This window comes from Halichoerus grypus, chromosome 10, assembly GCF_964656455.1.
Source record: "Halichoerus grypus chromosome 10, mHalGry1.hap1.1, whole genome shotgun sequence".
NCBI lineage: Eukaryota > Metazoa > Chordata > Mammalia > Carnivora > Phocidae > Halichoerus > Halichoerus grypus.
Window position 1 is genome coordinate 122059798 of NC_135721.1, and position 16450 is coordinate 122076247.

Consider the following 16450-nt stretch of genomic DNA (forward strand, 5'->3'; position numbering starts at 1 on the left):
GTGCCACGTACACGCATGGGGATACAAATGCTAGGATGCAGGGAAAGAGGAGCAGGACAGCAAAGAGAAGTCAAAGTCCTTGGAAAAGTCCAACAGAAGCATGACATGGATGATGTATATGGAAGCCTGGAGAAGAATCTATCAGGCCCCCACGTCACCACTCCTGCATGCTGGAGATTTTCTTTTGGTGCCTATCACATGTTTCACACGTAAGTATATCCTTCCTCTGAAATTTTGGGCATACTTCCTTTCCTCTTTCAGACCTACATCCGTTATTCTAAAATGGAGTCATCTTCTAGCCCCTCTGTATCCGGGGCAAATTGGATAAACTTCCCAGTGGGCACTGATAGAGCCGGGCTCCCCAGAAGCAGAGTCTGAGACATGCTGACCTACCGAGTGCCCTCAGGAGAAAGGGGATGAAGGACAGTGAGCGAAGGAGCCACTGAGGAAGGATGTGGTCAAAACAGTCCAGCTTCAGCCTGACTCCCCGGGATCTCGGGAGCCTCAAGTGTACCAGAGCTGATCCCAGCTTGAGGCAAGGAACCAGCACTGGTACCCCACGTCAGCCAGTCACTGGCCATGGCCTGCCAGGTGGGGAAAGAAGGAAACTGTTCCCATTTGCCCCAAAGCAGTTCTGTGGAGAAGGGGGAGCTGTGAGCGTCTAGCAGCCAACCGCAGTGCCTTAGGGTTGGGGGCACCAGCTCAGAGAGGACACTGTCCAGGACACCAATAGCATCTGTTCTACCCAGCACCTTCCTATCTCTGCCGTCTCCTCCTCCAGGGTCTCCTGAAGTCCCATGAGCCACTGCTTTGAGATATGGCAGTAGCCTGCCCCTGAACCTGTTCAAAAAGGTGGGAGGCGGGCACCAAGCTGGGAACGGACTCCACTGAACACTCGCTACGTGGGAAAGCTTGAGCACCCCTGCAGTAACACACTGCTTCCCTCAAAAGTCAATATATCTCCCATGAGTAAAGAGTTCCATAACTAAGTGAGTTTGATAAATATTTCGTTCAACCTAACAGGATTTGTCTGAGCATTTATTAAGTAAAAGTCACATTAACATTTTTGAGGAGGCAGCCTATGCCAGGCACTGTGTTAACTGGCTTACATGACAGAATTCACTTAATCCTTTAAAAATCTCTATGAAAGTTCTGCTGGGGGGGGGTGCTTTCTGGACCATCAGCATCACCTGGAAAGCTGCTGGAAATGCAAATTTTAAAGAGAATCCCAGGGCTGACATCCATTTGTAGACACTGTTTATTGGGGTTGGCAATCTGAGTTTTTCCCCTTCCCTATTCTACTATTAACAACACTGGAAATGTCCTCATTATTCAACGAAACACAAAATGAAAGAGTATGGAGTGTGGAAGGTGTAATTTCTGCCCAGAGGAATTTACAGGCTGGGCTAAAATTCCAACAAAATGGCAAAAAGGGTCAAGTATAAAGTTGAGTATTGAAGTAGCATGCTTCGTGGAGGACAACAGGGTCAGCACGGAGAGAGCTGTGCTCTTAGAATGATCCAGAACACTGGTTCTCAAAGTGTGGTCTGCACACCCACTACAGGAGCATCCCCTGGGGAACACGTTAGAAATGTAAAATCTCTGGCCCCACCCTAAACCTAGTAAATCAGGAACTCGAGGGATGGAGCCAGTCCAGTTTTGTTTTAACAAACCCTCCAGGTGCTTCTCATGCACCATAAAGCATGAGAGAAGCCCTATTATTACTCCTATTTTAAAAATGAGGAAACTGAGGTAGAAATAGGTCAAGCAACATGCCTTATGAATGGTACTTCTCAACCTACCATGCATACAAATCCCCTGGGGATCTCATTAAAAAGGCAGATTCTAACTCAGTGAATCAGAACCAACCACATAGGCAGTAGCAAGTCCTTGTCTGACTGCTGAGTGACTGAATTAGCATGTGGACCCAGGTGATCTGATTCCAGAGACTGAGGCCTTATCATCCCATTGCCCAATTGCCATCCCTATAGGACCATGCATAGTTACACCAGGACTCTGTGAGGCGAGGGTAGAGCGTGCAGTGTTCTAGAAACTTACTTTGCTTGTTCAAAGAACACCAACTGCCATCTTGCAGGAAATGATGGCTCCAGAGAAAACAGTTTGGGAAATGCTGTGACAGAGGTCCAGATGCCTAGCTTTCCGGAAACCTCAGTGGTCTCGAAGTCAGAAATATCCACATGAAGACGCATTGCCCAAGCATCTTCCCACATTCTTGGCTAACAGACTCTCTGAGTACATTATTAAGCAATGGCATACCTCACAGGCTATTAGGTTCAGGTGAGGTTTTCTTAACCCAACTTCATGAATCTAAAACAGTGGTTCTCAAAAGTCAGCAGGCACTAGAATCACCTGGAAGGTGATTCAGTAGGTCAGGGGCAAGCCTAGATAATCTGCATTTCTAACAAGTTCCCAAGTGATGCTGATGCTGCTCACTTTGTCCTAGGTTTCCAAGACGTAAAGGTTATTGCTGTCTTAAGTCCCTCAATGGAAAGTAAGGAGTCAAACCATACCACGGAATACACGAATGGAAACATTCCTTAAATCCAGACCACTTTCTGTGGTTGAGCAACTGGTCACTGCACCAGAAATGCCCAGCCACTGGGGCGTCATTCAGAGCCAGCTCGAGCTGTCCTGGCAAACCAGAGTCCAGACCCACTGGTTCACGGAGCCCACTGGAGGAAGGTTATCTGTTTGCTTTGCCCAGAGGCTTTGTCTGCTCGCCAAGCTCTAAGCCCATGAGGATGCATCTGCCCAGAAGGTGAACTTTGTCCAATTCATCCATCCGGGAGTGGGGGGGGGGGGAAACATATTCTTAATTGAACGATGGCACTGCGAAACCTAAGTGGTAGTCCTACTTAATCCCATTTTATACTCCTGCCTCTCCAATTGTGGCAACAGCATCCTTAGAAATCTCTCATTTTTCTTTCTCCTCTTTCATCAGCTTGACCTCTTTTAAAACAACTCGAATTCCACCTTTCCTTAGCTGCTTTTTTTTTTTTTTTACGTCATTTGAGAGTCACTCTTTGCAAGAAAAGGGGCTGCCAATACCCACACTTGAATATTTCTGGCCCTAGCACACACACATCCTTCCAGCCCCAGGCAAGACCTATCCTCAGAACTACCTAGAGAGGAAGCCAGAGAAGCACCTGATGCCGCGCAGAGTCTGCTGTTTTCACGCTGCTCTATTACAGCTATGGAGGCATCTCTGATGGCCTCGCCGTCCTGCAATCCCCCCTCCCCTCTGCTCCTATGGCAGGGCATTATTCCCTTCACGGAGAGATAAGACATAGCCTGCAACAATGACTCTCATTATTATTATTTCAGAGAGAGCACGCAGGCTTGTAATTTATCTGTGATTGGTCGAAGTGGAAACAGTACTCTCTTTAATAAAAGGGAAGGGCTGTGCTACAGACAGATGCCTGTTTCACAGGAGATGCTCTAATACAGAATCCTGGAAGCCTTCTTTCCTGGCTAGAAAATATTTAGGTGAAATTCTCACAGTTCATTTGTAAAGGAATATTCTTTTCACTTTAAGTCCTACTTCTTCAATGGCATGACATTTGAAAACTCACTAAAGCCTGACTCATTGATTCTCTTAAGACCATATTTGTACCTCTCTGGCAGTCTCCAAAGAATAGCTTTTGATTATTTTTTATTAAAAGTTAAAAGAAATAGAAGTGGACATAAATCATTTTTGATTAGCTGTGCTGAAGCCCTCCCAAGGGCCCCCTGCATGCATGGCTGACTGCTCATTTGGGGTTGATCCCCGGGTTCAGAGCTCCTGCAGAGTCGGGAGGGTCCTGGATTAAACCCCATAGGGAGTGGGAAGCCCTGAGCAAAGAGGATGAGTAGGTGGTGAAGGGCTAGCACACGGGCCACCTCCCTGTGTGGCACCATCTCCTATGGCAATTTCCAGGTCCCCCCTCAGAACTCCAATCAAAGGCCACTTCCTCCAAGGGCACATCTCAGATAGATACTTGTAGAGCATCTCCCGACAGACCCTTCTCTTCCCCTGGTAGCCTGGTCACATATGTGCTGAAATATTGAACTCCGTCTCAGTTGCTTTATGTCTGTGTCTGCTGTCAGAAGGTAAGCCCCGTGAGGACATGAAGCAGGTGCGCCTCGCTCACCACTCTTCCCCCAGCTCCCAGGCGCTGAGGCTGGGAGGAGCAGAGATCAAATCCTGAAGTGCATAAACTGAGGGTGGGCTAAGGGAAGGCCCCCAGGAAAGGGCATTAGGAAGTGAAGGAGGAAAGAATAGTGTGTGAAGAGAAATTTCCAGGTGTGAGTTGGCTACAGTCCTCAGAGATGTGCTGCAAAGGATGACGGAGGAGGGGTCCGTGTATCAGGTACAGAGAAGCTGGGGAGAAAGCAACCTTCTGTAGATCCAAAGCCCAGCAAGTTTTTCATCCCCCGGGTTGCCTGAAGGAGCTATTTTTTGATCTAAGGTACCTACAGGTGAAAAGAAGGAAAGACAAAGCATGTGATGATGGGGCCATGACTGCAAATACACTAAAAAGCACTGAATTCTAGACTTGCTAAGCTTTATGCTTTATAAATATCTCAATAAAGCTAACAATAAAAAGTTGGGGATTCCTAAGCACAGGGTTCCCCACTGTAAGCAAACCTGGCCCAGATCCACCCTCACATCATTCTCACTGGACTTGGCTGGGGGCGGAGGTGGAGGGCAGGAACTGTCCCAAACATGAAGGTCATGCTGCCTGCTGTGTGGTGACAAATGAAGTCCTTTGTCTCTGACCCATGAGTCTCACATCTTCTGCCAGCATCTATGAATCTGTGCAGGCTAATAGCCTGCAAAGAAGGTAAATGCTCAGACCTTTCATGGTTATGAGTAGATGATTTCGTGGAACCAAGAGAGAAGGAAGATCTCCAAGGAGGGGCGGTCAGCATCATCAAAGAAAGAAACGTATAAGGAACCATCACCATCACCACCATTGGCTTTAGCAACAAGAAAATCACCAGTGACCTTCACGAGGGCCACTTCTGGGAAGAGGGTGGGGGTAGTTGAAGAGAGCCACACTTCAAGTGTAGACATCACGTTTAGGAAATGTGGCTAAGAAGGGGAGAAGTAAGAAGGCAACTGGACGGGAGCAATTTGGGGAAAAAAAAAAATCCAAGGGTATTTTTATTTTGTTGATTTTTCTTTGTAAATTTGAAAAACACAAATCTAGTACAGTGCGAATTAACGGTGTATAAATATGTGCTAAATAAAAATTTTTTAATAGGAAGCCACCTGTAGGGAAGGAAAGTCTGGCATGGTGACCTAAGTGTCAGGTCTACGAGGTGACCATGGAAGGACGCTCAGGACAGAAGAATGTAAGAATGTGACACAGACATTCCAATCCTGCCTCCACTGCTCAGGACCTATGGGACTCTGGCCTGTGGGGCTCACTGACCCCCTCCAAGGCTTAGTCTCATCTACAAACAGGGCTAAAAGTAGCAACTCTCTGAAAGCCTGGCTATGAGAATCAAGCCCATCCTATGTGTAACCAAGCTATCAATGTCAGCTGCTGTGTTATTACCCACACGGAAGGGACACCTGGTACAGACGTAGGAGGTAGGAGCCAGGTCCAGCACATGCACAGCCCCGAGCCAGCGGCAGCCCTACAGAGAGCAGGGAACCAGGCTGGCTGGAAACATCGGCTGCAGAAAGGACTGACCTGTCTGCTTATCTCATCAGCCCTGGTGTGACTGGTGTGGAGCTGACGCACTCACAGGGCAAGAGCCTTTTCCTGCCAGATTAGGGTCTGCTCCCAGTCCAATGCCTGTGATTTGTCGAAACACATATGCTGTCCCTACTGAGATCTGTGCCAAGCGCTTGGACTCACGGCCTCATTTCTGTGACGCGTCAAATGTCATTTGTTGTACAAACCCATGGGGAAGCAAATCCTTTGTAGGGACGCCTGGAAATAAGCCCTGCGGTGGGGCTGACACCATGAGCCACAGTCTTCCATAAAGACCAGGTGCCACATACAGAATATTTCTAAACCCCCTCTCAGATGAACAGTATCTGCTGGTGAGGAGAGTGTGAGGGAAAGTGGGGGGGGGGCTGCTTCTAAGTCTGCGGGGCCTCGTGGTTTTTTTTCTGTTTCTATTAGTTACCTATATTCATTTCAAAGTATTTGGATGAAACAGAAAAGGTAAAAATACAAAGCATACATAATCTACCATCACGATCAATTACTAAGTGTCCCTGATACATGTCTTATAGCATTAACGTATAATACTATTTATATAAATATGGGTATATTTGTGTGCATAAATACGCATTGTTTATTTTTTTTTAAAGATTTTATTTATTTATTTGAGAGAGAGAATGAGAGAGAGAGAGAGAGCATGAGAAGGGGGAGGGTCAGAGGGAGAAGCAGACTCCCTGCTGAGCAGGGAGTCCGATGCGGGACTCGATCCCGGGACTCCAGGATCATGACCTGAGCCGAAGGCAGTGGCTTAACCAGCTGAGCCACCCAGGCGCCCTGCATTGTTTATTTTTGATTAAAAAGATACTGAACGCATTGTCTTATAACCTGCTCTTTTCACTTAAACGCCTATTGTGAAAATGGCATTCAATATACTTCTATAACCTGATATTTAATGACTCCATTCCAGCATTTACTTCTTCAGTCCCTTCTGCTGGATGTTCAGGATGTTTTCAGGTTCCATCCTTTTGAACATACTTGCAGATACATTTTTTTTTCTGTCTCTGGTTATTTTCTTAAATTCCCAAAAATAAAATTACTTGTGGGAAGAACACGTACTTTTAAGATTTTAGCTACCTATGCCAAATTACTTTCCAGAAAAGATGAACCCACATACACATTTTCCCTGAGTTGCACTGATAATCTGTCAGCACACCTCCACCTAGCTGGACCCTGAGCATTGTTCTGTTTTTTAAAGGGCTCCCCAAACTGCAGGCTGCTTTGCTTACTGGACATTCCACTCAGGGCGAACACCATCTACTTGCTTCAGAAATCCTTAAAAATTTTAAGTTTCGGTTGCTCAGGCCAACGTATCACATAAGGAATTAGCAAGTTATGAATGAGGCCCTTCCACCATAGACCATGGCATTATACTCTTCTCAAGGAGAAATCACCCCCAAACAAGATGAGCTTGTTTATAACTTTTAGTGGCCTCTATCAGCCTTTTCCCTAAAAGACTAGTGTTGTTCTAGGCTCAGGGATACATGTTTTTTGCATAGATCCTATCCATTGATTCTTAGGTAAGAGCGTGCACTGTAATACCATGAAAGCTGGCACCAGCAGCTGGGGGTTTCTAAAGGGCATATAAAGTTTCCAGGAGACAGTAAACAGGGGTATGGGCTGGTCTTCCTTTTTAACTTACTAATTTATGATCAGAAAGCACTTAAGGATAAGCACGCTATAGCGTCCCACTCTATAGAAAGGAAGGCAATCATTCTCTCCAACACAGACGATAGGGATTTATCTCATTGCTGGAGAAAAGGGGCAATGACATACTATTCTGGAAACAGAGTCACTGGCTTTATTTCCCTGACTTAAAACTGGTGGATAAAAAAACGTTTCCATCTTTGGTGACCAACAGTGATGTCTCAGTGTCTCTTGGAAGCTACAGAAGGAAATAGCATTGTTGAAAGGTAGACTCTTGGCCACAGTATACCTGTTTCGCTTACTCTGGAAATTTTCAGACTGAGTCACAGAAGCCCTGATCTGTGGAACAGAACTGTGGCCAGTCTGTATGCTGTTCCTCCAGGTGCTGGAACAGATCCAAAGCAGCATCTCGTGAGAAATTCACTACTGCTTCAGCCCGTGTCAGATCAGGGTGCAGCGGCCTCCTGATCGGCAGGCAGGTGTCATAACAGGTGCCTCATATTTTCTACAGAGATGTTAACTCACTTCCAACCACACTGCTGAATGTAAGCCTGGACTTAACTAGCCAAGCAGCATTTACCAGACAGCACAGTGTAAACCATCTACCTCCCAGTATTTCCTGAAATACAGATGAAGGAGACAATATTTCTGGTGGTTTCCTTAAAGGAGTAGCTATTGAAACTATTCACTCACCAGGTATATCTAAAGTATCCCAGGATAGAGACATATTAGCAGAGAGTTGGGGACTTTTGTCCCACCCCACTGCCCAACCCCATCCCCTCCCTCTTCGACCACCTCCCCAAACTGCCTTTGCACAGAGCACCAATATAGGAAACGAGCCTGTGAAGCTCAATTGTGTGCCCTCAATAGACAGAACGCCGTGCCTTACATCAGACGCTGTTTTCTTTATGAGGACTCCTGGGAACAATTCCTGTCTGGCTTCTGTGTGAACAAGTTAGAAGTTTCCAGAGCAATTGCTTCGTGTTTATCTTGTGGACACTCTGAACTGTGTATCTGACAAGTTTCCTTTATGCGGTTAGCAGCTGCGGTGCGGTGGGCTCCGCCCGTGACCCGCCCCTCCAAACCCAGGAAGCCACAGATGTGGAGAAACGCAGTTTTAACATTATGACCAGCTCTGCAGCAGTGTGTTCCTTTCCTATCTCCCGCTGCCTCACTTTTAATTTATGCTATCTTGTCATGCTTTATGTCCCATTATAAGCCACCTGAAAAACGTTCTGTGAAATAAGATTTGGTTTACACTGAAAAGGAGGTAAATAAATAAGATGTGGAAGAGCTCCACACCATATGTTTCTATTTTCTCCAATACTTCTATTACCTTCTAAATCCTCCTGCTGATAAAGCCAAGGTTTAGGACATGCAACTCAGAAATGCAGCAACAATCATCATAAAATAATTGGAAAAGCTAAGTAAAGGTGTTGAAAATATTGTGATTGTTCTTTCTCAGTCTCCTGACCCAACCGAGGCAATGCCGTCGAAATGACAAAGCTTCTAGAGAGCCCGATGCACACGAATACGAATTACAACTGAAAGATGAATTAATACTAAATACTTGAGTGACACATGGAAGTTTACCGTGAGTCTTGTGGTCTGCAGGCAGCCCAGGGAAGCAAGAGGGTCGGGCACTACTACTCTTTTCATTCTACTGCACTGCTAAGGAGCAAGGAAGAATGGTCAGCCCCGAGAGGTGCTTTTTCACCCAGGGATTTTCCAACTGCAGGAAATGGGTTCAAATGCAAGAAGAGAAGCAATACTATGAACTTCCATCCATGTGCGGAGAGATGGCTGGGCATGGGCTGGGGACCAACATCCAAACTAGATCAGCCAGAAGAGATGATGGAGATCTTTCAATAAATGAAGGTAGAGGTAACTGGAGTTAGCGTCTTCCAACCAATATTCATGTTTTGCTGAAGCTCAGGCTATGCTCTCCACTAAGACTTTCTGCAATGTTGCAAATGTCCTGTGTGCGCTTGTCCAACATGGTAGTCACTAGATGCGCATGGCTACTATGCACCTGCAACGTGACTAGTGTGATGGGCGTCTAAGTTCGGAATTTTATTTTAATTAATTTAAATGTAAATAGCCATTGTAACCTTAACAGGGTCGTAGGATACAAGATCAGTATATGGAAGTCAATTGTATTTCTATACAGCAGCAGTAAAAGTCAGAAATGGAGATCTTTTTATACCAAAAATATCAGATACCAAGGATAAGTCTGACCAAAAAAATGTGTCAGACCTATGCACTGAAAATTACAGTGAGTGCTGAGTGAAATCACCATAGACCTTAAATAAATGAAGAACTATACCATGTTCAGACTCACAAAAGTCATTATTGCTAAGATAGTCAGTTCTCTGCAAAAGTGATTGACAGATTCAATGCAATCAATCCCCATCAAAATCCCAACAGGCTTTTCATGTAGAAGTTGACAAAGTGATTCTAAAAGTCATATGGAAATGCAAAAGACATAGAACAGCCATAATCACTGTGAAAATGAAGAACAACTGGAAGACTAACATACCAGATTTCAAAACTTATTATAAAGCTTACAGTAACCAAGTTAGTGTGATAGTGGCATAAAGATAGACAAAGAGATCAACGGAACAGGAGCAAGGGCCCAGGAATAGCCCCCTATCTCTGTGGACAAAAGCAGCACAGCAGAGAAAGGCGGCTCTTTTTCAACTAATGATGTTGGAACAATGGAGATATCTAAATGCACACCAAAAGAAAAAAGAACTTCGATGCATACCTCACACCATACGCAAAATTAACTCAAAATGGATCACAGACCTAAATGTAAAAGCTAAATTATAAAATCTCCAGAAGGAAACAGAAGAAAAAAATCATTGTCTCCTTCGGTTAGGCAAAGATTTCTTACAAATGATGCCAGGACAAGATCCAAAAAAGAAAAAATGATAAATTTGATTTCATCCAAATTTAAAAATTGCTCTTCCAATGCTACAATTAAGAGAATGAAAAGAAAAACCACAGATGAAGAGAGAAAATATTTGCAAAGCATGTAGCTGATGAAGGATTTCTATCCAGAACATATAGAGAACTTCAAAATGCAATAATAAGGAAACAAACCAGTAATAAAGGATCAAAAAAAACTGAAACAGGCAGCACCAAAGATGACACACGAATGCCAGCAAATGAGCACATGGAGAGGAGTTCAACATCACTGGTCCTGAGGGAAAGGGAAACAAGAATCACGAGGAGGTACCACTACACACCTGTTCAAATGGCTCAAACTAAAAAGAATGACCATACCAAGCGTTGGCAGGGATGTTGGTGAGCAAAGACAGCTCCCATCCACTGCTGATGGGAATGCAAAATGGTACAACCATATGGGAAAACAGCTCAGCAGTTCTTTAAAAGTTACACATCTACTAGATGACCCAGCCATTCCACTTCTAGGCATCTGTCCAAGAGAAACGAAAGCATTTGCCCATACGTCCATTCAAGTCCATGAATGTTCATAGCAACTTGTTTTTAAATAACCGGTAAATGAACAACCCACATGTCCATCCACAGATGAATGTATAAAGGAATCATGGTATCTTCATACAATGGAGGATTACTCAACAAAAAAAATTTTAAATAAAGTTCATATATACACATCATAGAGGAATCTCAAAGTAATTCTGTTGAGTGAAAAAAAGAGTACATACAGTGTGACTTCATATAAAATTCTAGAACATGCAAATGAATACACAGTTGACCCTTCAACAACATGGGGGTTAAAAACAGCAAGCCCCACTATAGTCAAAAATATGTGTATGACTTCTGTCTCCCCCAACAAACTAAATGAGTAATAGCCTATGTTGACCAGAAGGTTTACCGATAACATAGTCAATATATGCTTTGTACGTTATATGTATTATATACTGTATTCTTAGTGAAGTTAGAGAAAAGAAAATGTTAAGAAAATCATAAGGAAGTGAAAATACATTTACAGTACTGTACTGTATTTATTGGGAAAAAAAAAAATCTATGTATAAGTGAGCCCACCCAGTTCAAACCTGTGCAAGATCAAGGGTCAACTGTTCAGTGACAGAACATGGATCAGTGATCACCTGGAGACAGATGAGAGTAAGGAGGGCAGAAAGGAGGGATTTCAAATGGGAATAAGGAAACTTCTGAGGATGATGGATATGTCTAGTATCTTGACTGTGATCACAGTTTCACAAATATACACACGTGAAAATGTGTTAAATTACCCATTTTAAGTACTTTATCTCAATGAAACCTCAATGAATTTGTGTAAAATATAAAACAAAACCAAAATACGTTCAATAGCCCATGTGGCTACTCACTGGTATTTCTACATTAGCATCCCTGGGAATATCTCTGATGCTGCAACAATTTGTGTCTAATTCTGTGTCCCATCTTTCCCCTACCTCCACTGAAAGAGATCCTCTCTTATCTTGCTTTGAAAGTAAGGCCAAGGAGCAGACCTAAGAGCAGAACAGATTCAAACTCAGAATATCCTCCTGACTTTCTTGAGAGACTCTTTCAGCCAAAGAACACAAGGCTTTGCTGATGTAGTGAAATATTCTGGCAAAGGGTGATTTTATCAGACTTTACCAGAATACTGTGGAGGAGCATTACCCATCAGACAGGATCCGGTGGACCACTGGGTAGTTAAGGTCCCTTCAGTGAAGATTTCATGATTCCACATACCCAGAATCTAAAGTATTAAATTTTGCCTTCGCCCTGGGAGTCTGGCCTTAAAGGACAAAGTTTGTTAGAAGGCAGCGTGGAAAGGGCATAATTACAAATTCTAGTTCTGGCACTTCTAGGTTTGTGGTCTTAGTTTCTCCATCTGTAAAATGGGTATCCTGATGCCTACAGAACCAAATTAGAGTGAAGATCTCACAAGATCATGGAGGCAGAGTATCACCCAAGGAGCAGAGGCACATCAAAATACCCCTCCGCTTACCCACACCGAGCCCTTCATCCCAGCACATGCTTTCTGCCCTTACCGAGGAATGGGCAGGCATGAGCAGGGGGCCACTCCCATCCTTACCTGGAGCCAAAGTTTGTCATGCTGAGACCACTTCCCACCAGCGATGCACTGAAATGTGGCGTTCTGCCCCACGTTCACCTCAACATTTTGGAGCCGCAGAAAGTGAGGTGCTTTTCCTAGGAGAGAAACCAAACTGCACGTGAGGGCTGAATTCAACAGCCGGCAGCACGTCCCCATGGGTGGACGGCAGCTCAGGACAAGCGCGGGGCAGCGGGGCATCAACACCTGGGAAGTGGCCTGGCGCAGCGAAGCTACTGTTGCTGGGCACTGCTTGTCCTAAGAGCTTCACGTGATCGCCTCACTTAAACCCCGCCAATATCCAGGCGATGGGTAACATCTCCATTTCACAATCAGAAAATGAAGGCTCTGAGGACTTACATAGTTCAGCACAGTCAGAGAGCCAGAAAGTGAGGGAGCCAAGACATGAATTCAGGTCTCTTGGAGCCTCAAAATCCCACTTATTAGCATCTGGGCAATACTGGCATGTTCGGAAGGAAAAATTGAAGGTGGGGACATGGGGAGGATTCATCAGAGAGAAGTCCTCCCTCCAGCCTGAGAGCAGAAAGAGGAAAGCTGAAGCAAAGCACCTCTGAGCCTAAGACCCACACGCCTGGCCATGGTGAGGACGCCGATGAGGAAGATGATAAGGAAGGTAGAGCAAAGGAGGGAGAAGAGGTGGAGGAGAAAACCAGGAGCTGTCATTCACACAGGACTCGCTGTGCGGGGTCCACACACGGTAACTCACTGAACCCAACGCGGCTGGTGGCAGGATCATCTCTGTCTTACAGTGAGTGAACTGAGGCAGAGAGAACTCAAGCAACACTCAGTCTACACTCTGAACTCTAAGCTACAGTATCTCTCAAGGATGGGAGGGATGTGGGACATTTGCTCTGGGGACTTGGCATAACAGGAAAAGGGACTTTCAAATAAATGAAACTCACAGGGTCTGTGAGTAATCATCCCAGAATGAAACTGTTTCATGTGGGGTAATGGGTTCATCTCTTTCCTTGTTTGTGGAGTCAGGGTCTCACCTATCTGAGCCCACCCAAGATGCGTGGGTTGCTAACCAATGTCTAGAAATATGAATTTCTTCACTGAGGCACAAAAGTGCCAAGGATCTCCTAGCACATCAACCAAATCAATGATGAACTGGACAGCCACTACACCACGATGAGACCAAATGAACAGTTGTTAAGATGACCAAGAAGGTTCAACAAGGGCCTCTGGCCATCTTTTCAGAGAGAGTCCAACACCCAGAGAGACGACTAAAAGCAATAATGTCACTTATCTAAAGCTCTGGCAATGCCAGGCACTCTGATAAATGCTTTACATGCTTTATCTAATTTAACTTTGTAACATTCCTGTAAAGCAGACAATATTACTATTCCCCTTTCAGAGAGGCAGAAACCAAGGCTCAACGAGTTTAATTTGCTCAAAGCTACATGGCATTAGTAAGAGACAAACAGAATTCAGTCCAAATCTTAGCCCAAAAGTCAACATTTAAATCATACATTCTCTGGCTTCCTGGGTAATGGGAGGTCAGTGGTGTCACCTGGATGCCAGGGTTGAGAGAAAGGGCTTGCAGGCCAGGCTGTGCTGACTCAAGGCTCCTCTCATTGCTCCCAAGTATTTAATCATGAGTCATCCTGTTCCCAGCCATTTGTCCCCAGGGCCTTCCCACTTTGAACTACCTGCTCTACCAATGTGTGTCATGACATAGAGAGTTCAGCCAAAGCCAAACCTTTGGCATGATTAGGCAGACCTGCTGTGTGAAAACACACCTTCTTCTCAGGCTCTTAAAAAAGGACAACAGCTCAGGGACCCCCTCATGCTACCTTCAGGACCCCACTGCTAAAGTCGTGTTAAGCAGCAAAGGCACAGGGGAGACCTCTCCTTGCAGGCTTCTCTAAACTGAAGATTCCAGCATCTGGTCAACCTGACAAATACCATGCTGCTTTGATTGTCTGAAATTGTTTCCTTTTGGCTTTCCTGTATAATTTTATAAAGTTATTTTTGCAACTATCAGTTCAAGTCAATTCTTCAAGTAGGACTAAAAGTAAACCTTGTAAGCCCCTTTACACCCCAGGTTTAAAAGGGAGGGAACAGCCACTCCATGCAGGGAGGGACGACAGTCTTAGCTCCAATCTTGGGAGGCTTTGTGCTGGGTTTCACAAAGGGACGTCTGTCTGTCCTTACCCTTGGGGACACTGGGCAAATGGTTTAACCTCTGGAACTTGTACAATGGGAAATGGATCTCTGGATCAATGTCCCCTGCTTGCTTCTGATTCCCGGCTTCTCAGCAGCAGACCTTTTGTCTGGATTCTTTCATCTTCAGGCCCTCTTCTTCCCTCCCTTCTAGGTTAAGGGGTAGAGAATTTAGAGGCTTAATGGCCCCTAGGGTTAATATTCTGGTGAAACATGGATGGTTTATAGCAGTGAGGTTGAACCCATGCACCCACAGAAGCCAGTTATATCAATGAATAAAGTGGGTCAGTGGAAAACAAAACAAAAACAAAACACCACCTCCTTGTTCCATAATTACTTTCCCACTTTTGATAGAGATTTGTGTAAAATAAAGATTTGGGGGCATCTGGGTGGCTCAGTCAGTTAAGCGTCTACCTTCAGCTCAGGTCATGACCCCAGGATCCTGGGATCGAGTCCTGCATCGGGCTCCCTGCTCCGCGGGGAGCCTGCTTCTCCCTCTCCCTCTGCCCCTCCCCTTCGCTCGTTCTCTCTCCCCCAAAAAAGTAAAATCTTAAAAAAAAAAAAAAAAAATAGTAAAATAAAGATTTCTCTCTCTGTGAGAACAGTAACATTGCACACACAGTGACAACTGGTATCTGACACCAGCCTCAGCACTGAGGAGGGACTAAGGAGTGTAGGGCCTGAGGAGAAACGGATAAAGACCCCATGACCCCTTGAAAGGGGGTTACTCAAATCCAGCAGAGAAGGCCACTCCAGAGTACTTTGCTCAGGGCAGCCAATCGTCCAATTTCTCAACCCAAGTAAGAAATCCGATTTTATGTGAAATCTCTCATTCTAAAATCTTGACTAAATTCCATTAAAACGCCATGCAGACTTAACAAAACACATCTGCAGGCAAGCTCTCCTCACATGCAGTCTCTGTTAGCTCCTATGTAAGTCATCTAGAACAATTCCCACTGGCCGGTCCTGCCTTGTCTGGCTCCATAAATCCAGGGATGCCCCCAACCCTCCAGGCAGCATGCTGTGGATCACATGACTGCTAGCCCTAGATCAACGTTCCCGACACAAGAACTTACCCAGAACTGGGGAGCGTCCTTATGTTGGCGACCTGTTCAGGCCACTTCTCTGAGCTCCTGGCCTTTCTGACCCTCCCTCTCCCCCCAAAACACACACACACACACACACACACACTCTCTCTGTCTCTCTCTCTCCCCCTCAGGTCTACTTCTGAGCCCTACGCTCTCTTCACCATGATTTTCCTCCAGCATCTACAGCTCAGGGAAAGAATTTATCCCGCCAGCTTCCGCTTGCCAACCTGGGGCCAAACACGGTTGAGCTTGGGGCCCAGCCCAGTCTCCAGCACGTGGTTTTAAACATTCCACCCTCACTCCCCACTAAGACCCAGCACCTCCAAAGTGGGGTCCCACTGAAGGGGGGTTAACAGCAAACTGGCTGTGCATTTGGGGCAAAACGCCTTGATGTTGGTGACATTTAAACTCCTGCCGATGTCAGCGCAGCATCTGGAGACACAGTATTATGCCCTTTATCTCGCTCTTTAAACCTGACAGCGCTCAGTAGGAAGCCATGCGATTGAGGAGAAAGCGCAGTACATACATTAGAAACGTGTTGCAGACGCTCCGTGGGCTCGGTGACATGGCCCTGCAAGGTTGTGATGGGGGAAAAAAAAAGAATTTAAAAAATTCTAAAAGTCAACTTGGGAGCTAGAAACTTGGAGACGGGGTGGAAAATCGTGCCGACGTTTCTCGTGTGCGGTTGTAGCTGTGGTGTCCCTGCTCACAGCTGACACCGAGAA

The 16450-nt window shown here is 45.3% G+C and overlaps 1 protein-coding gene across 17 annotated transcripts in view; it reads right to left on the reverse strand.

Annotated features, from left to right (window-relative positions):
- The window catches only part of PTPRT (protein tyrosine phosphatase receptor type T), a 1085477-nt gene that overhangs the window by 689135 nt on the left and 379892 nt on the right, over positions 1-16450 (reverse strand). For all 17 annotated transcript variants that reach the window (XM_078057227.1, XM_078057222.1, XM_078057226.1 and 14 more), the window contains exon 5: positions 12433-12548. In XM_078057227.1, coding sequence (XP_077913353.1) covers positions 12433-12548 — 116 coding nt within the window. The remainder of the gene's footprint in view (positions 1-12432; positions 12549-16450) is intronic.